Genomic DNA, 22401 nt, shown 5'->3' on the forward strand with positions numbered 1-22401 from the left:
AATGGAGGACAGATCTTTCTTTAGCTGCCAGTGCCTGATAAAAACTCAAACAACGTCGTTGCTGTGAGTTGCTGTGAGTTGCTGTGAGTCTTTAACAGACTTTGTGGACACATACATGTCTGACGACTGACAGGGGACCAGACCCACATCTGTACATACAGCACACCAGAGAAAAGCAGATGGCAAAATGACCTTTCTGGTGTCAGTCGCTGATCTTTTGGCCCATAGCGTAGCATCCTGACATTGACACGGAGCACGTGCTCTGAATGTGTGTCTTCATCCCTGTGTGCCCTCAGGCCAGCCGTGTCATTTCCTCCAAAGGCAGTAAGCTGATTAAGATCACACTAGGGAGCCGAAGGTATCAATGCCGCTTGTCACCTCGTTTCACTAGACACATAGATGGACAGCTCCAGTTGAGTGCACATTTAGTGATGTGTTTCACTGATTTACTGGTTTTATGAATGGCTTTGGTAAAAAAACTGAATGGCAAAAAATGAATGAAATAAATAGAACATATACGGTTTTGTTAATTTTTTAGCTGAAATATCGCACACTACAGCTAAGAGGGGGGGGTATGCTGAAGGTACATAGATAGAGGAACTGCACTATAGGGATTTATTCAAACTTTTATTAAATCCTAAACAATATTGTGTAATCGAACATGATATATTTAGGATGTTTCTAATCAGAATTGAAGACGAGTGAAGTAAGTTGTGAAGTAGTACCAAACGCTAACGTCGGCATGCTAACATGCTCGCAAAAAAAGAAATGCTAATGTGCTGAAGTTAAGCAACGTTTCCCCATGTCCATCATCTTTTTTTTCTATGTCAGCATGTGAACATTTACTAAATAGTGTTAAAGACAATGTCCAGCTGCGGCTGATGGGAATGTCATTCCCTTTGAAAGGCATTTGGACAACTTAAAATGTTGACCTGCTGATGGCGCTACAGACAAAACAATAAAGAAATTATCGTTAATTCCCCAGACATCATGGATATCTGTAATTGTTGAAATATATATATATATTAAGCTGAACCAAAGGGGTGGATTGACTTCTCAAGAAATTCAGGAGAAATATCTTGCACCACGGGCAGAAAATGTTAAATGTTGTGCTTAAACTTTAATGACTGAATATGAGAATGCACTATTTAAGATTAACCTCTTGCATTATGAATGTGAGCTATAGGGGAACTGAATTTAAGGAGGGTTGACGCATTTGAAGCCAGGCAGAGTTACTGTGGTCAGCACTAGATAACTCCTGTGGCTCAGCAGAAGACGCGGGAGGCTCGAACACACATCAAAAAGCAGGAAATATCATCATTTCTTCTGTCACTTCCTGGAGTGCGGGGAGACAGCAAACAGCTGGCAGCCCGGCCCACAGTAACGCCAACAGCATGATGACACAAGAGAAAAGCAAAGCGAGAAAGATGGGAAGACAAGGTATAAGAACAGAGGCGGTCCAGCAGAGGAGCAGAAATAGGAGAGAAGAGCTTCTGCTTTGTCCCTCAGTGTCCATGAGCAATAGCTAACAAGTGGCTTTAACCCTTGTGAACCTCTAACTAATCCGTCAGTCTATCAGTTTCTTTTCTCTTGTACGTCCTCAGAGCCTCTGTCGTAGGGTTTTTTAATTAATGTACGCGACAAAACCAATTCCCTGTTCTGCTGCTGATGCTCAAGAGACTCTGTGATCGGCCTCTTCTTCTTCTTCTTCTTCTTCTTCTTCTTCTTCTTCTTCTTCTTCTTCTTCTTCTTCTAATTCTTTTTCTTCTTCTTCTTCTTTCACTTTCTTTCTTCCCTTCACATGAACACGAACCCAACTTGCACTTGGAGAACAGACTTTTCCGTCACATAGCAATTAAAAAAAGGTAATTAATAGGTATGCTCATCATATCACTGCAGCTCCTGCGCTGAATGTGACTGTGTGTGAACTCATATCCGCCACACAAACGCAGGTCATTTCACTCTCAGTATTCAGTAGAAATTACACCACCAGAGAAGTACCAAAGATACTTCATCGAAAAGAAGAAAAAAAAGAAACTCACCCTTGTGACAAAGCATACAATCGGAGGGCAAGTTTAGTGAGACCTGAGCTGTGCTGATAAGTGTTTCCCTAACATTTGCATACGGGGTTGGTTGTGGGGGCTGAGGTACCAGCTGCTCTGCCTCTCACACAGCCTGTGTGGAGATGAATTGCTCCTCGGGTGTCGATAAGTCACCATGGCAGGCCCACCACGGTCACCATGGAAACTAAGCAAACACAGCATTTCTGAGGAAACAAGTAGAATGAAGTTGATTACACATAATTTTTTTTTCTCATTTTAAGAGCTCCTTAGAGGGTTTTTATTGGTCAGAGGAGAGTGCCAGGACTCCAAAGGATATCCCTTTTGTTAGGGAGGACTCGCAATATGCATAACTTAGTCGTTTCTTTCAACATTTTTGTATTGTTTGATTATTCATCGCATGTAAAGCTGCGCAGCTTTTATATCTAGAAGCCGAGGAGCACCTCTGCAAGAAGCGGAGACCGCCTGAGAAAGTACTTCTCCCCGACCACTGGCACTGAATCATAAACATGATTGATAAAGAGCCAAATGTAAAAACACCACAATGAATACCAACGCAGTCTCATATCACTGCTTCCATGATGGAACGGCGGGCAGGTTCACAATTCAGCCTTCACCCCCGCGAGGAAAAACAGCAGAGAGATGAAGGGGTGCAGGAGGTCGCAGTTATGAGGAAATTGAGGACTGTGGGGCGATGGTGATAAAAAAAAATGTAAAAAAAGTGAATGTAAAAAGAGGCGATGAAGGCAGCCGTGGTGGTAGAGGGAAAAGGAGGTGACGGATATTGAAAAAGAGACGGCATGGGGAGAGTGAGGGGGAAGACAGTGTGGCACTCACTGTGCTGTGGCACCCACAGATAGCTGGCTCAGCAGTATTTGAAGGCTCTTAGATAAAGAGAGTGTGTGTGTATGTGATGTGTGTGTCTGCATACGGGCAAGTCCGTTCTTTTGCTGTACTCACGAAGGGCATAATGTGCACGGTATCATATGTCTGTGCAGACTTGTGGAAGACATGTTGAGAGCACATAGTGTGTGTTTGTGTGCAAAGGAGGTTCACTGAAGCACGTAATAGAGACCTGATGCTCAAAGTGTTTCGCATGATGACTCTTTTCCCGTTACCATCCTAGTCTTTACATTTCCCCCGATTTCTGATGCCTTCTGGGACGAAGAAAACCACACAAAAAAGAGCAAACCTCACGTGGCAGCTGTGGAGGTAATGAGCAGGGGGACAGGGAGGGAGAGGAGGAAGGCAAATAGAGGGAGGAACACATTAGCCTCTTACCCAGTGTGTCACTCAAGCTGGCAGTGCCAGCCAGCGCTGCTCGCTGCTGGTCCACGGCGACGCCCAGCCTTCAGTGGGATTTATGTCTCGCTTTGACGGTGCACAAATCTGTGGATTTATGTCAATTTACATTTCCTGGACTTTTTTTTTTTTTTGTCTGAACAGGCATGATCTGTACAACTCATTGTGTGCGACAAGAAATAGATAGAGTAATAATTAGTGCCTACTCAAAGGAGTGGCAATTCATATTTTACTACATTTTGAAACATTAGTGATGGGGATGAACCCACAGAGTTTACTCCTGAATCTGCAGTTCCCCGAAGCTCTTCAGAGCTTTCAGATTCTTTTTACTTTGCATCTTTTGTTTTTTTGGCAAACACTTACACTTTTTGGTTCACTCTGACAGCCCTCGCATTGTTTTCAATAAAAACAATTTGTATTGTACGCCACTTTCTAAGCACCAAATGGTTAGTTAGTTGTGATATCTATTAGTTCAGTGACAGGAATCTTAATTTATTAATCATGTATCACGACCAAATGCCAAACATCCACTAGTTTCGGCTTTTGAGTAATGAGAACTCGCTGCTTTTTTAAATCTTTTCTATCATACAAAATAATCTTTGGACTGTTGGTCAGACAAAAGAAGCTATTTTAAGATCTCACCTTGGAAAATGAACATCTTATGAATGATCACTTGACAGATTAAATAATCCTTAGTTGCAGACCTCGTCATAACAGTTTTGCACGCTATGTAAATGTATTGGGATGACAGTAGACTTACTAATGAGTTTTCAGCCATCAGGCTTCTCACACCATCTGGCCACTCATTAGCCTCGGCTTGTATTGGCCGTGTTGTTTGTATTAGACTTGTGCTGAAGTGAGTTTTTCTTGTTCCATTTAAATTCCACTGAATCCAGTTGTGCCTGTTGTTCTCTCCCTTCTCTATTCTCTAAGTATACTGTAGTGTATATTCGTCGTGGCTCATGAATTTTACTTAATGATGTCTTTATTCATGAATCACCGCATTCATGGTCAAGTGCAAAAAGCCTGAAAAAAAGGCCAGTGGGCTCTGTAGGGACACCATTGCCGCTAAACTGCATCCAGAATTGTAATTCCTTTGCATGCGAGTTCCCACTGGTAAACATGAGAATGGATGGAAAAAGGCAGCAGCGGGTAATTTGTGCAAAGCAAAGCAAAGGAAAAGAAGGAGATGGATGTGTGATTTGCAATTACTGCACACATTAATCAATGGCCATGTGTGGAATTATTAAAAATGTACAAAGGCATGGCTTCAACAGATCGATTGCAAGGGTCAGCAGCATCGATAGCTCTATCTAGTTCATCTTCAGCAACTTCCTTTGCCTCGCTTCAAATGTTCCCTTTCAACTCTGTGGAGGAAACTCACAGTTACAATGCTTTAGTCAGATCAATAAAGGGTTGCAGTGTTCTAACCTCCTCTTCATTTTAAACATGACCTTGGGATACCTCTGCTGGAAAACCCACAAGAGATCAAGTCGGCCTCGAAACAGTGTGAGAGAATCCGACGCAGGCATTTTCAGAGCATTTGAATTAAGAAATGCTTTTATGATATGAACTGCTGGTTTAATGTTCCCCTTGTGTATTATTTGGCACATTTTGTATATATAGTGGTCTATCAACGCGGTAAGGAATCAAATGCACCCGCTGCGTAAGTGTAAAACTGAGCTATAAGACATCAGTCCATAGATCTGAAAATGATCTTAGTGGTTCAAAGCCAACAGATATCATAATCCCAGTAAGCGTGCAGTGCTATTGTTATGGAAGTTGATATTCGCTGCTTAGTAACATAACCATATATTCAAACAGCACCAACTGAGTGGAAAGTGCTCTACCCACTGCTTACACCACTGTTGTCCATATGAGGAAAGTTGTGTTTAGAGTGAGTAAATAGCAGAAGAAACTAGTGAGTATACACAACAAATCAGACCCTTTTCATGAAAACAATAGAAGGCACTATTACAAATGTTATTAAAGTTCAAACAAATGAAACAGCAAGAGCATACAAGTTATGAAACTGACACCGGAGTGCATTTTGAAGGTACTGTCATTTCAACCCTAATATTATATAATAACCATTTCTGATCTGAACCAATACAGAACTGATTTCCACTGAAGACCAGCCTTATGTTGCAGGTGATGAAGAGAGACACAATGTTGAACAGGTGTAGTGGGTTAAAGTGTGTCCTGTTAGATCCAGATGATGCATGTTGCTGCCTCTGCCCATGCAGGGGCTATAAGAACGCTTGCCACCAATAATCTAGGAGGTTATCTTATCTGATTATGATTGCAGGGTAAAGAGGATTTAGGTGCTGGTGCCTAAATGCTCGGCTGTACTGATTAGAGGCCCAGAGGAAGACTTATGTAACTAGGAGACTACAGGAGGGAAGATGGAGTGCTTATACCTTAATGACACTTCAACCCTCTTTTAATGCATCCTAATAACTTGCCCAAAGCCAAATACGACCATTCAGTTACATAATACCTCCTATAGGGTGGAGTTTTTATCGGCCACTCTGCTTCTTGCACATCACCTTCATAAAATATGCAAAAGTAATAACCTACAAATTTCTTTTACTATAAAATACCAATGTGTATCGATTTAGCTTTAGCTTTACCTCTGCAGACTACCCACAATCCATGCAGCGATGAAAGGCTGATAATGAAACACAAGGTTGCAGACCTGCTGCTTCAACTTGACCAAAGGGCGCACACTGCACAGAGCATTTGACTTAACGCTGACTAAAGGCCTCTCCCTCTCTTTTCCTATCCCCGCCTCCCTTCATTTTTGACTCTCCCACTATCAGAAACTACATCAATACACACGCAGAAGGCCAAATACTTGCCTCAGCGCTATAAAAGCCTGGAAGGAAACGGACAGATGGAGAGTTGGAGGCTGTCTGCAGAGATCTGAAACAACAGCCAGCTGTGGAGGTACAATGTGCTCACTGAATTTGCTCCAACTGATTCAACTAATTAATAAACAAAACAAAATGGTGTATTGTGCATTAAGACGTGAATGTCAAAATATTGTTATTTGAGGTGTCTGTTACAGTACCGTATTACACTATTATGTCATCATTATAAACAGTGTCTCTTTAGTCCTCAAAGCGTGGGAGGACCAAAGAGCTCAAGTCTGCACCCATACAGGCCCATTGCTCAGCATTCCCACTGGCTTGGCTGGATTATTAGATAAAGAGGAGCATAATGGAGCACATCCACATTAGGAGCACACAGGGGGCTGGACATGGCTGATGGAGGAGAGGGAGGGGGGCGGAAAACCCAACTTGAAATGTCTGGCAAGTAGAAACATTGATCTCTTCAAAATGTTTTGAATACTCTGCCCGTATTTTTCCCAGACTGGAAGGACTCTAATAGGAAGAAAGCCCTCGACAGGGGAATGTGTTCTTATCTCGAAGCTTTGCGTGGACACAAATTAAAATAAAGAGATGCTGCTGTCGCAAACTACGCTTTACATGTATTATTACTGAGCACTGTCGGCATCCATGTAACACTTAACATTAATGTAAGATGCCAGGAACACAGCGTGACTCATATGCTAATGTTGATGCACTCACTAAATCAGTAATTGTGTGGCAAACGGTTGCGTCCGGGTATTTATTACAGGCTTTCTAAATATCTCTGTGCGGACCCGAAAGAAATGCATCTAATTACATTTACCGTCACACTGACAAAAGACGTCTCCAGTGGAATTACAAAGGCAGGATACTACATCTACAAGTTATATGCACCATGAGCTGTCTTTGCAGGAATGACGGTCCTAGATTGAAAAAAGTCACTGTATTTCAGACTCTGTACAGCACTCCAGCAATTTGGATATGGCTTCCTTTTATGAGCTTGTGCTAAGTGTATTTGCTGTACAACTCGTGACTCATTGTAAACAAAAGAGGGTCAGGTCAGCACAAATCCTTCTGGCTCAATATCAAGGATGAACCGTTCTACTGGATTAATATAAATTATAGCCCACAGTAAAAAAAACCCAAAACAAAGGCAACATCACTCTGATGTTTTTTCTAAACACTCTAATCTTGTATAACTTAATAGCACGTGACAGTATTGTACTAGTGTCTTGTGGAGATGCTCTAACAGAACGGGGATGTTAAGAAAGTGCATTTTTTTAAATTGCCTTTTCAAAAAGGTTTCCTAACTAATGATATTCCAGGTGCAAGAATCCTGTCCGTGTACACTACAGGCCCACCTGTAACAAGCCAAGCACCTGACAGAACTGGACACAAACTTATAAGTCCTCCCTCCTCCTCTTACTTAGTTGGGGGCACTCAACCATGAGACACGCACTAACACGGAGAAGCCACTGCATTAGCCAGTGTCCTTTTTGTTTTGACCATTTCATTCATTATTCATTGGGAAATGTTTGCAAAGATCCAGCTCAGCATCCTGAGGCGTAACTTACATGACTGCATCTCTTACATTTCTCTCTCTCTCTCTCTCTCTCTCTCTCTCTCTCTCTCTCTCTCTCTCTCTCTCTCTCTCTTTCTCAGGGCCGGCCTAGCTCGTACTCCCAATGTGTGCGCGACTGTAATAGCCGATGAATGTAATCCTAGCTTGATTGACCCGGCTGAAAAGGTCAGCCCTCTGATGCGTAACCTTTATATAAGGGCAGAGAAGGCCATAGGTGCTGTATACAAGCACAATGGGCTCTAATATCTGATTAAGGCCGGATAAGAAAAAAGGAGTGAGAGAAAAAGACAGCGAGGAAGAGAGAATGTGTGTATGCCAGAAGACTCTGTGATTGCATTTGACAAAGGGCTCAGGTTGCTTTGTAGAAAAGTGCACGGCTGTGTACCAGCCCAGTAATGGCATTTCCTTGGTCAAGGGCTTTCAAGGGTTCTCACTGCACAGTACGCGCCCCATAAAAGGTTTCCCTGACCTCGGGGAGCTGCCATCTGACGGTCGAACGGCCCCCGGCAGTCCATTTCCAAATGTTCTTTCAGCTGTAGATAACGTCCGTGCGATCGCGAGGGTGAGCCATTAGAGTCACGTTCAAGTTCTCCACGTAGAGCACTAAGCGGTATGTCAATTTGAATTAGGGTGGGATATCCCTTTAAGGCTTCCCCCACACGATAGTGAACAGGTCAGCAATACTCAAGTGTTTCTGGAGAATTACTGTAACTGTATTGAGGAGATGAATCACTTTAAATATTGCATAGAGTATCAAAGTACTCCACTGATGTCACCTGACTTTGCCTTAAATTAGATAGAGGCAGGCTCCTCATAATTGATTCTTAAGATATACAGCTGAATACAATTACTATGCTGAGGAGGGATCCTTGTCAATCACAAAGTACTGGTGGATGCAAGATAAACAAGTCATGCAGGAATAACACAGGAAGGAAGAGAACGCATGTAAAGTAGCCATAAAAAAAGGGATTGGAAAATTATGTTATCAGTGTTACCATATTTTTCCCCTTTTTTTTAAAGCTGAATACTGCACTACTAGCAGGATTTCAGAACTGCCTCAACACTGCACAACACATACAACATATCAGGAGATCCCTGATATCCCACAGAGACGATGATCACACACACACACACACACACACACACACACACACACACACACACACACACACACACACACAGACAAGAGACTGTGCTTATGGTCCTGACATGGAATATAAACCCGGCCCTGCACTACCACGATGATGAGATTAGGATACTGGAGACCAAAGGTAAATTTACAGTGATTGGATTTCATCAAGGGTGACCTACCTAATTGGGGAGCGAGCCTGAGAGGGGTTGGGATGAGTAGGAGGAGTCAAAAGTGATGTTATTACGTTAAGAGGAACAGCGTGGACATTGGTACACCGTCATGTGATTTGAGGAACATTCATCATGTACGGATGAAAGCTGCACGAGACTGAAACGCGAGACTGAAACGCGAGACTGAAACGTGAGACTGAAATGCGAGACTGAAGCACGAGACTGAAGCACGAGACTGATGCACGAGACTGATGCACGAGACTGATGCACGAGACTGAAGCACGAGACTGATGCACGAGACTGATGCAGGAGACTGATGCAGCAGTTATCTCAATGCATGGCACATGAGGAGAATCATTGATGGCTACCTCATCAAACAGCATACATTGTCTAGTAAACAGCTCCAGAATCAACAGTATTCACCTGCAGTTTGGTGCACCTGCAACAAACTTTTGCCAGCATACTGTAATTTCGCTGACTCATCCAATCAGTAAGGAACACTGACACGTAATAGCACGGCACGAGAAAAGAGACTTGACAGATCTACACTGACTTACTTTATTCCTACAAAGAAAGCCACACGGGTACAAGCTGACGCAACCACCAATTATTGTGTCAAAGCAAATAGAGTATAAATCCAGCTCCTGCAGTGATTCCACTATTAATTTATCACCGCCAGAACAAAACAAAAAAAATCATATTTTTACAATTCTTGCACATCGCACACAAACATCCACTTTTCATCTTCTGGTTGTGTTCATCCGTTACATCCACACACATTGTAGCCCAAATGCTACAGCTCGCTCTCTATTTAATCCATCCGGAACAACTGTTGCTACTTAAAAAGATGGAAAGCAGACAGATGGCACAAGAAACCCGCTGAGGGTACAGTGCACGTCTGTTTAAGATTCAAAAGGATAAACTTGTGGTTATTTCCTTACAGGTTGGAGTAGGCCTTTAATGAGTGTGCTTGTAATGCTTTATGATCAAGGCAGAGTGTTCAGCTTTGGATGTGATCAGGGAATGTGAGATGGGGGCGGTGTGATCACACTTCCAGTTTCGGTTCCCTACCTTGGCAGCCACCGAGGAGCCGGGCTTCTCCAGGAGATCCCACAGCTTCTTCCTCTTGTCTGGGCAGCAGGTGTTGTCAAACTCCGTCTCTCCCTCCCTCTCCCTCATTGTCTCCGCCTCCCTCCGCAGCTCCTCGTTCATCTGCTCTTTTTTCTGGTGGTAACGGGCCTGGCAACAGGATTCCAGGTAGATCTCGTCGATCCCCCAGTAGTCCAACTCCTGGCCGAAAGACAGGGCACACATCTCCTCCATCATGTGTAATTTGCCCGTGCGGTAAAAGTTCAGAATGGAGGTGAAGGCCCCCGGGTGCCGGTCAAAGAAGTATTCGTTTTCGTTCAGGCTGTAGTCGTCGCAGACTTCCATCAAGGACTCGTGGGTGTTGCAGTCTCGAAGCTTGCCGAGCCGGGTTCTGGGTAACCTGTCCAGGGTCCGCCAAAGGACTTCGTGGTTCAGACCCCCGACGTTAAGGCGGACCCTACGGGAGCGGGCTTTGGTGCGGATGATGTCGATGGGCTCTGGGGGAAGGGAGGGACCGGTTTCGTTGTTGGTGGGCTTGAGCCCTGCTGGTCCAAGCTTCTCTGCCATGGTGATGGAAAATGAGACTTATCGGGGAAAAAGTCTCAGGATGCCAAAAAAAAGAAAGGAAAATAGAAAGAAAAAAAGTCAAAAAGTTGTTGACTATGTTGGATCCTCTTTAGGCAAGTCCCTCCATGGCTGAGAAAAGAAAACAGAGAGTTTGTGAGATGACTACATGTTTTATTTTTATTTTCTGTGAAGCAAATTTGAAGCAAAAACACAAGTCAGCGCTTTTTCATGAAGAGTCACCAAGACAGTGATTGGTTACTTTAAATTGTCAGTTAAAAATAGTAGCTGTGCAGTGTTATTGATCCCTTTCATCACATTTCTAAGAAGGCAGAATCAATGATTTTGTTTTAACAGTCAATATGGCTGCTTTGATTTGCACTCCACTCAGCGCTGTTGTGTTGTAGTCTGGCCATGAACTCCTGCTGGATGCAGCCCCATCAGCAAAAGATGGGACTCAATGGTAGGTCAGGAAGCAAATGTACTAAAAGAGGCCTCTATTCATTCATTTGTTTTTAATGGAGGCGATGTGACTTTTCCGGAGTAAAAAACAGTATTTTCAAATATATTTTCCCTTGCCTCATCTCGTTCATTATAATCACGTTGTCTGACACATATAACCTCTTGCACATGAACAAAGTCACTGCGTAGTATTTTTATTTAACAGAATGAAAGAAAATAATGCCCCTCACACTTCAATCAATATTATATAAAAAGTTGTCCACATTAGAATATTCCATCATTTATTGAGGCAGCCAGGTTCCCATTTTAATTAGGAGTAAGGCTCAACCTTGTACATAATTGAAATAAGCACGCTTCTGAATGCAACAGTTTTAGTTATATTTGACACTGAGTATTTTGTACCAAACATTAGCCACAAAAAAAAATACAAATGTCCGATGAAAATGAGCTAACATTAGTACATCTAGGGAGAGAGGGATGTAAAGCAGCATCCCATTGATAATCTAAATGTCTTGACTTGTTCTGCAGTCCCATGAATCCAAAAGCACTGCAGCCTGTTACGCTACATCGTATTTAAATTTCAGGGGGATTTTTTTTTTTCTTCAACCCGACACGTAAACGCACGAGTTCAGCTTTCGACTATTTCCAAAGTGTCCGAATAATTAGGAAACCGAGTGTCACAGACACAGAGCCTCTCTCACCTTGCCGAGATAAACCACCTTTTGCATGCAAACTCCTGTTGTTCCTGTGGGAGTAGAGGATGGACCGGGAGCCGGGATCCCCCTGTAGTCAAGCGGCCGCGACTGAAGAGAGCACTCCGCGGACGCCGCGCACTGAACGCGCGTCCCACATTCTGCTGAAAATGAGTCGAGAAGAATGCAGAGAGGAAAAGAAGAAAAGAAGAAAAGAAAAAAGAAGAAGAAGAAGAAGAAGCTTGAATGTCTTCCTCTACAAATAATCACCGGGACAGAAGCGGCTCTGTTTCGCCATCAGAACACTGTGGAAAGAGTCCTGCCTTCATCCAAAAGCTCGACTGGCTCACTAAATCACGGCGCTGCAGACGAGACGTCGTGCGCGCAAAAAGGCAACGGGAAGGAACGGGATAAGCGAACTGCGGAGGGTCCCGCTGTACACTACACGAGCAGGAGCAGAGGGGTGCACGCGGGCTGCGCAACATCCGAGAGGAGAAAAGCTGTATTCAACTGGGTGGCACGGCATAATCCATAACCCAGCTGAACGAAACCAGCGCGGTACATGTCGACATGTGCGACTTGGAACTCTGGTAGGTAGCAGGGTGAAGTGTGGACGCAAAGAGAGTTGATTAAGAGATGTCATAACATTAGGCTGTTGCTCCAAACACACACACACACGCACGCGCGCACACACACACACACACACACACACGCACATACACGTGCAAACCGGCCATAACCGAATCCCCATCAAGGCTGCATTTCACGTGTTGGTGGAAAATGGTATTAGGTGCACTCTTTGCCACAGGCTACTTTTAGTGAATTGACCATGAAGTGTCATGTTGCCTCTGATGAGAAAAGCACATTAGCGCCCGGGCTGAACTATGCAGGGCCGTGAGGAATCTCTTCTAAAAACTGACAGAACATGATATTAAACTTTGCCTATTTTCAGATCATAATGCATTGCTCACTCCTACACACACACACACACACACACGCACACGCACACACACACACACACACGCACGCATGCACACACAAAAAGCTATTACAAGTAAAACCTCAAAGGTGACAACTAACCCACCGTCTGAGACGTTCTATTTGAGACACACCTTATTGACTTATCGAACTCCATCTTATATACAGTATCAATATACAGGTATAATGATCCTTCTGCGCTCTCTCATCTTAAATGAATAAATAGAGATATTCAATTATGTAGCCCTTATTACATCTTCAATCGTTACCTGCTCCGCTGGACTGTTCTCTCTTCTCTCTCTCTCTCCACCCTTCACTCTAAAAGTAACTCATAGAGTTCAATACAGCAACATTTCCTTATTGAGCTTATGTGTCAGTTGGAAATTTCCCCTTAGCCAAGCGTTTTCTTTCCAGAAATTTGATTATACACCGCATACGTGTAATTGATTTCCTCGCCATGTTCCTTCCTTGACAAGTGATCAATAATGCAGCATTGACTAACCGGAGCCTCTGTGCGCACGTATACTGTGTCTTAACGGTGTGGGCGCTGTTGTTTGAAGGTCGGAGGCGTCGGCACTGTCCAGATGTCACATGTGGATCTGCAGATATGCAGATAGAGAATCCCACAGCACATTTATGGCCATCACATATGGACCTGATGAATAATTGAAATGTGACTTGAGGACACTGGAGCACATATAGGCTCTTTGCCATGCAAATTTGATTTGAATATGGGTTTACTTAGAGGAGTTGTGTGAGAATATGCATCTATGAAGAAAAACTTGAAAGTTGAGTTTTTTAGGGACAGCACAATGTTTATAAGATTAAGTTCTCCCCCGTCCCCCACAAGATGACACTTATTTGACAGTAAGTACTCTGGAGCACTTTGGAGTTGTGATGCATCTCACTGACCCCTTATTACATTAGTACATTATTCTCTTGATGACAACAAAAGTCCTGGTGATTGTGAAATAAAAGAGAGTGCTGAGAAATGATTAAGAGCAATTGACTGTGTCCCCTGTCATTAATTATTATCAAACTGGCAGCCAATCAGCCACCCTATGAGTCACGGTGTGCGAGGTAGCAGTGATGCGGTTGCAACATAATCAGCAGAGCAGGATTGTGCACCACGGCAAATGTGTTGTGCGGAGTAATGTCATACTTTGTGCAGTAGATGCCTCCAGCTCTGTACTAACACCATCTGCATGCACGGCTACACCGGGGAGTTGAAGCCGGCTCGGACTCCTCCATGTGGGTGGAATAACTTGAGCTAGCAGCTTGATATCTGTAATTGCTAACTTTCCATATAGAAATGTTTTGATGCACTGCAGGTTATAAAACACTACAAAATATCTTATTTTTCCTCGAGTGGTGTTCATGCAGATTTTTAAAAAAAATTCCTGTGAACTATGTGGGCATGTGTGCCTGTGTGGGTTGATGCCATAGCAAGCCAAATTGTAGCATCATGCTCAAACACTTTGGGCAATGGAGTCGGATAGACTTGCAAGCTAACATGGCTGACAGTGATTGAGTCAACTGTTTAGTCAATTAACCTTTGCTGTCTGTATTTATCAGAATATATCATTCTCCCTGACAGTGATAATGAGACATGATAATGGAGACTAAACGCTATGCAGGAGATTATTACAGGTTTTCCTGCTTGAGAAGACAAAAGAGATCAAAGGAGAACTCAAAGGTGAGGAGCTACCAGCAATATCCGGCTCCTCTCTTTTCTATGCTGCCATCCATCTCGGTCCAAAAAGGGTTGACTGACTACGCCGGCTGCCTCATCCCTGAGCCGTCACTGCCTGCTGTATTTTCCCTTTTCAATTTGTCATAAAATGTGTCCACTCCATCATCCAAACAACACCGCGGACACACTCGCACCCCACAGCTCCTGCTTCTGACGCTGTCAGCACATAAGAGAGACACACCATCATCTGTTCATAACGCCTTCATTAGCGAGATACACTTGTTACTGTATATTCACGTTTAGCTGTATCGGGCTCTTAAAGTATCAGGTCCTGTATTGCATGAAAAATATACTAAATGGGTTTTTCTTTACAAAAGGCAGAGCAGGTTTAAGCCAGCAATCCGTGGCGCCTTTAATGTAAAAAGCCTTTGTGTGTGGTGGAAGAGGTGGAGAGAGAGAAATGTACCGTGATTTACTGTGAGCTTGTTTGCAGGAAGGGGAGAGCAAATGTCATATTCATTTAAATTACAAGAATACGCATTCAACCAATGTGGGACACCTTTCTATTGATAGAAAACTGCAATACATTTGAATACTTGTAAAGAATAAAAGGACACGGCAAGGTTACAAATGCATGCATTCTCTGCCACTCTATTCCTCTCCTACCTGCAGCCACTGCGGAGTATTTTATAACATCATTTTCAAAGGTGTCATTTATTATTCTGTAAAATTCAAAGTTGGGGAAGGCCCATGACTGGGCTCAATGTGAGGCTGCCAACTGTGAACTTGAAGACTTTGTAAGTATGCCATGGCTCAGTACAGTATGTTCAAATGTGTGTGTGTGTGTGTGTGTGTGTGCGTGTGTGTGCTTGTGTGTGTGTGTGTGTGTGTGTGTGTGTGTGTGTGTGTGTGTGTGTGTGTGTGTGTGTGTGTGGCCTTGTGTTTTTTTTTTGTCAATAAGTGGGAGGAAACACACCGTAGCAGCAGCCTGTTTATTCTCTTTGGCTATTTTTAGAGGCTGTCCATGTCAAGGTCCGCTCAACCACCCACCCACAGTGGGTATCTGTGGCCTTAATATAATGGTCTGCCATAGACCTGAGTCATTAATCTATGTCAACTCTTCATTCATCCTGCAGAACACACCTGTTCACTTCTGGTGCTGCCAACATCACATGTCAAAAACACAACACAAGACAATGAACATACTTTGCTATTTGTTCCCGCAAAATATGATCATAGTTCTATGTGTAAGGGGCTTATCAGCCGGTAAAAGGTAACCATGCATCTACTCAATCCTGGTTCAAACCCACTCATAGACCTTTGTAATATGTGATGGTACACTTTATGTGCCTACGGCCATCGATAAAAAGAGGCAACAATGCCTTACAAAAATCTATAAACTAAAAATATTCACTGTTTTCTCAAATCAATTCTATTTAGTTTATTTTGGATAGCTCAAAATCCAAATAACAAATTTGCCTCAGAGGGCTTTACAATCTGTACACATAAGACATCCCTGTCCAAGGACCTCACATCGGACCAAGAAAAACTTTCCAGAAAAAAACAGGAAGAAAAAGGAAGAAACCTTCGGGAGAGCAACAGAGGAGGATCCCTCTCCCCGGATGGACCGAAGCAGTAGATGTCATGTGTACAGATTGAACAACGTAACAGAGTTACAGCACATTCAATGAGTATGACCGAAATGATTCATAGAATGAGTAGTAGGCATGGAGCACGATCCAGATAACCCCGATTCATGTCAGCAGAAGGAGGTAGAGAGGAAGGACATCAGCAGGGCCGCCATGGCAGGAAGCATGGACCGACTCCAGACAGCCAAGATCCATGGAAACTAGAGGTGAGAAAGCAACACAACAAACATACTTTGTGTGTGCAAAATATGATAATAGTTCCATGTTTAGGGCTTATCGGCCGGTACAAAGTAACCATGCATCTACTCAATCCTGGTTCAAACCCACTCACGTGCCTTTGTGATATGTGATGGTTCACTCTATTTTGTGGCTGCATACTGCGATCAATCAAAATGCCTTGAAACAATCTTTAAAATACAAATACTCACGATTGCTCTGGCTGCAGAATTCTACTGGAGACAAACAAACATGATTGATTACCCGTCTATCCTGCTGGTTATGTTTACGTAATACATCCAGGGCCATGGATCACTAATTAAATGGGTGTTGTTTTGTTCTTATATTTTTATTGGAATTTCTTCTGGTCAATTGGTCGAGCAGTCATGCTGTCCAGCACAGCCAAGCACGCAGACTGCTCTAGGCAGACAGAGGGAAACACAAACACACACAGACACACACAGATGCTTTACTCTGCGTTGACTAAACACAGCATCAGTTTATCAAACACCGACTGGCACGTCCCTCGCAGCACAACTTCAGTGTAACCTCCAAATTTCAGGAGCTTGCGCCATACTCATCAGCATTCATCAGTGGGAATGATGCTGCCTTGCAGTGTCGACAAGACGCTCAGTGCTGCACCCCAACCCAAAGTGCTTGTGGCAGCATGATAATGTGAATATAATGTACTCGGCGGCTAATTGCTCTAAAAACACCCAGGTTGGCAATTTGACCCGCTACTACTCTCAAGAGCTGTCCTACGAGAGTGAGCATTTATGTAATCAGGCCAGGTGTGGCACCTCCAGCGTGTCCCAGTGATCACTGTGTGCTGTACATTTAAATGGAAGACCGAGAGGAGAGAACATCGTATAAATAGCAATGAAGTCACTTGTGGTGGAGCTGACATATTAGCTGACTTGCGCTGGACAATTTGGTATGTCTGAATCTGACCAGTGCCATTTTTAACGTCTATTTTTTTTCCAATGTACAACCTCGTGGTAGTAAAAGGATTCTAGATTTGTCATCGGAGAGTATATGCTCTTACTTTATTGCAGCACAGGTATTATTTTGTTTTCCATTACAAGCCCTGTTTACATGTCATTTATATCAGCCTTCTCTCTATTTGGCATCTTTAGGATGAGAAGACATTACCAATATACATCTGCTTCCTCACTGGCCTGTTAATTTATGCCGACCATTTCTGTATATCCCTTGTGCTGATGTAGCACAAAGGTTGGCTCGTTCATGTTGCCATAAGTCAGAGTGTTGCATTGATACTGTTGTCAGTTGTGTAATTGGGTCCACAGGTAGTGGTAGGGTGTTATGAGTCCCTCTGCGAAATAATGTGAAAGATGAATCATTTGGACAGGAAACCAAAACTTACCTGCTCCAGGGAGGGATATTGTGACGGGGAAATTCTTTCTTTGTCTCACAAATGGAAATGTAGAAAGACGGAGGTCTATAAATTGCAGCGTAATGCTGACTGTTTGTATCTCGTCTATAAAACTGGCAGAACTGCACAGACTTAATTAATAAAATCCTAAACTCTGACGAGTCGATGTCACAATGTTTTCCAACATAACCAAGTAATGATGCAGATGTTTTTTGCCGCTGTGTTAAATTCATACTGTTCTTAATGGCACATGTGTTGCAAGTTGAATTACTTAGCCTTTTGGAGAGTGTCAAATGATTTGAGGGCAACTCTGTCCTCACACGCACATAGCCCTCGCTCGTGCTTGGATTTGCTTTAACTCTGCTCCAACTCTATGCTTGCACAGATTTACAGCATCAGCCCTGAAAGACTGCACTCTTGGATAAAGATAGGAAAAAAGGTCCTGTAACCGCAATTTTTGGATACCGTGTTACAAAAATATATGGTAAATTGATAAAAAAAACCCAGTCACACTACACACCTCGCCGGCGGTAGCAGTAGATTACTGCTTTTATTTCTCTTTTGACGGATGGTTTGTTTAAATATCACAACACAAAGGTCTCTTCTAAAATGTACAGGGTCCTGTGGTTATCTACCTTTTTGGAATTAAAAAGCTCCACAAGCGCCTGCAGGCGTAGCTGGCTTGGCAGACGGCCAGTCACAGTCACAGACCGGCTACACCGCAGCAGGCCGTGGCGAGGGAATAAGCAGACTGACAGGGCAGCGAGGTATTTGTTAAGACGTGACCCTTTTGATCCCACACTCTTTAATATTCGTAGGGATAGCATTAAGCACATAACCCTTGTGGTGGCCTGTTCCTTGTTCTTGTCCTATTCATTCTGTGCCACGTTTCTTGACTCACACGTTCAAAGGGTAAAATAATAATTCTGGAGACTCTGATTTCATAATTTCGTCGATATATTTTCACTTTTCTCAAACTAAACAAAATCATAAGTTCTAGCATGAGTTTTAACGTGAGGTCAAAGACTGTTCCGATGTCCCATATTTAAGGGGAGCTAAACCATAAAGTAACTGGAGTATATAAAGTAAACAGACATTGGTCTTAAATAAAATGGGACAGAACAATGTCTACGCTCAATTAGTCGTGTTTATGATACAATTGCAAAAGTGGTATAGTTTTTTTTGTTCAGCGCTTCAAGAACGTGTTTAAAGATTAAGCCTGGCCTACAGCAGAAATAATTGATTCAACAGTTTCATAGTACGAGCTTCGTACCGCGGTGATCGGAGCTGTGTATACAAGGTTGGTCATTTTGAATGCAGCCCTGGATTTTGACCTGTTGCTTGTTCATCACCTGTCGGATCCACATTGGATATGTGAGCCTTTTTTTTTTAAAACTTTCTTCCTGGTGTTGGGTTTTACCTGCCTTCCCATTCTGTTAGCTATGTTCCACTAAATCATTGAACCTTCTCTGCCCGCTTGGACTGTCTGAATTTGATTCCTGCTTACTCTGCTGCCCAGAGTCACCCCGTGACAGTTTTGGAGTACGGCAGATGCCGTTGCACTGACATCCAATCCCCTCCGCTAACTGGACGTTGCCTGTGTGCATGAGCGAGGGATGACCGTGGACATTTGCATTTACCAATTTGTCAAGTCACTCGACATTCAGCAATCCAATGTACACAATTGATATGTTCAATCCCGACCAGTGTCTGTTGGGGACATGATATCATTTTGTCTTGCTTGTCAAGGTTACACGTATTGGATTTTAAAGATAATAGTAACTGCCGGAGATGTCAAGGCTCTTGATGGCACAGCTATCTGGAAGCGACTTCTAATTTAAACCAGTCTATAAAGGAGGTCACTCGGGCTGGTCTTGATTTCTGTCCTTGACAGGAGAAGATCCCCTATATGTCCCACAGTGATTGATCCATTCAACGTTAGGGACCAGTCACCAAGTCTGGATTACCAAGCGTCAGATATACTGCATGTCAACTGGCTTGTGCCAGATTAATTTACAATGTGTTTGGGGATGTGGATCACGAAAGCACATTATCAACTGACATGATAGGGGCCTCAAGGTGGCTTTATTCCCTGATCTTAGAATCAAAATCTAGTTTTGAATTCAGTCATTACATAATTCTGTCATAATGTTTTGAATCAAACTGAACCACCCACAATTTGAGGCCGGGCAGTATTTTGGTATTTCTATGAAACCTGTGCACATTGCATAACACGTCTTCTTTGGTAAACAAAACCAGAATGCCACTTGTCCTAGATGGACATTTAAAAGCCGTGGCTTTATCTATTCAAGAATGGTTTCCTCTTCATGTTTTTGTACACTTTGTACCCTCACTCCAAAAAAGCCAGACTTTGCTTATTTCTGTGAAATAGACACATTGTGCTTGTCCTGCTGTGCTTTTTTCTCTGCACCCTCTTTCTTTCTCTGACTTCTCACGCACGGAAACATACAAACACACAAAGATGCTCACAGATTCAATCTTTTGTGACATGGTGCATAGAATCCCCTCCTCCCCGTTATTTAAGGAGGACATTTGGTGGGATTCAGAGTTAGAGGACAGCAGCAGTCAGTAACTTAGCCTGAAATTAGAACAAGAATGCTAACAGGGCCGTCGGTATTAAATCAAACAGCCACGTAGTTTTAACCAACATTTGTATTCACGGTAATAATGCCTTGCAATTCTTTTCACCACCCCATTCACTTCCCTGACACCCATTGCAGTTGCATCACTCAAGTCTAAAATACTGATTCAATGGAGTCGTCTGTCATTCTGTTGACATGTCTTCTCATTTAATAATAAACGTGTCGACCTGACAGCTTACGTCTGTGAATACACAATGAGAAAACACTTCGCTTGCCTTTCAGAGCACAATGCCAGTATGTGTGTTTTGATCTTCTAGTTGTGTGGGCCAGGTCATGGGTTTTAAACACAGTGCTTTATGGCTTGGTACTTCAATACACTTAAGCATTAGGACAAGTCAATAAAGTTTCCTCTGCCTTGGTAAATCTGAGACAGGCTATTTAGGTGCTGTCTTTTCTACTTTATTTGATTTGTCTACTTACGGACAATTGGGAACAAAGGTTAGACGCTGTTTGGGTAAACCATACATTTTCAACACAATCAACGTAAGCCACACCTTTTCACATGCCATGGGCCCTCTAGATAACACCAACATGATTATCATAACTATATTTATTAAAATCATCCTAGTCTTCAAAATTATTTAGAGAGATGATCAGGTGCCCTGATTGACTTTTAATTTTTAAATATCTCACGCTTCCATATCCCAAACAGACGTGGCAGGCTGAATGAATCCTGTCTAAGATTAAGACATCCTTCTTCTGATCCATCTCGTTCACCTCTACCCAGCCCACCGGTCCAAGACCTTGTCCACAAGCGGAGTCGTGATGAGAAGTATCAAAATGAGTTATTGCTGTCACCATAAAAGAGGACCTCTAAGGACAGGTGGCAGTTCTTGGATCGGTGTACCCACATTAACCTTGCTGTGAAGAGATCGACTGCAAGCTTACTATCACAAGGGAGTTGATGTCATTGTTCGAAGAAAACCTTTTCTGGTTTTCGGGGGCTCCGGTAGAGTCTTACGTCCAGTAGCTCCTGTGGCGGAAAAGCCCTTCCGGACTTGGCAGATAAACGGGAAAGGAATGAAGCCCTCAAAAGAAACATCAGACAGGCCCTTGGCAGTGGTGGTAACATTATTCCACAGGGGCTCAGTAACTCACACCTTAGGGAAAGGTTAGAGCGGCGCTGAACCCTATCCATTTAATTACCGTGACGAAGGCAGAGGTAATTAAGTTAATACAGTTTAATTAGGTTAAGTAGGAGTCAATGAATGTTTCATTGTTGTTCTTGGTGAGAGAGCCGTGCCACCAACAAGTGTGGCCGGATGCTGGCTTGGACGTGGTTCCCGGCATAAACTACTCCACAACTCAGCCAATGAACATGTGACGGCAAAAGCCACCTGAGAGGAGCGAGCCATCTGTTTGATAATTCATCTGGAAAATGTATTGTGTTTCTTCACTGATTATTAAAGTCATTAATAAAGTTACATTTTTGAGACATTAATCAGGCTGTATAGTATCTTTAACATAGGCTTAAAAAAAATGTTGCTGTTTAATTTGACAAAGCAATTTAAATGCCGTCATCCTCCATGCTGTGACGATAGATGAATCCCATTACTTTACTACATTGTGTGTATACAGCACAGTGACTTTTATGTCAAGAAACCAAATGACATATTTTTCAACCACGCATTAGCCATAAAAGTCAGCATCTTCACTGTTACCTTCAGTGTTGAGTAACACACTCTTTATAGAACAGCTTGATCCCGAGTACACATTACAGCTGGGTTTTCTGAACCATTTTGCGTCAAGGTTGATTGTGTGTTTTCTGTGCATTGTTGGAACAGTATTGAACGCTGTCTTTTTTAATGGCTGCATTCATCAGGTTAAGCTTTCAGTCATTTGAAATACAGCTTGAGTGGGTTCTATCCAAGGTGTTTAATTGT

General features: G+C 43.0%; 1 protein-coding gene across 1 annotated transcript in view; it reads right to left on the reverse strand.

Moving 5' to 3' along the window:
- The window catches only part of LOC137788722 (potassium voltage-gated channel subfamily B member 2-like), a 76462-nt gene extending 63910 nt beyond the window's left edge, over nucleotides 1-12552 (reverse strand). Inside the window, exons 1-2 of the mRNA XM_068581753.1 lie at nucleotides 11936-12552; nucleotides 10191-10904 (exon numbers count right to left, since the gene is read on the reverse strand). Of these exons, the coding sequence (XP_068437854.1) occupies nucleotides 10191-10775 (585 nt within the window). The 5' untranslated portion in view covers nucleotides 10776-10904; nucleotides 11936-12552. The remainder of the gene's footprint in view (nucleotides 1-10190; nucleotides 10905-11935) is intronic.
- Nucleotides 12553-22401: the final 9849 nt, after the last annotated feature.

Source organism: Clinocottus analis, unplaced genomic scaffold (genome assembly GCF_023055335.1).
Source record: "Clinocottus analis isolate CAN_PGR_092001 unplaced genomic scaffold, fCliAna1.0.p SCAF_18, whole genome shotgun sequence".
NCBI lineage: Eukaryota > Metazoa > Chordata > Actinopteri > Perciformes > Cottidae > Clinocottus > Clinocottus analis.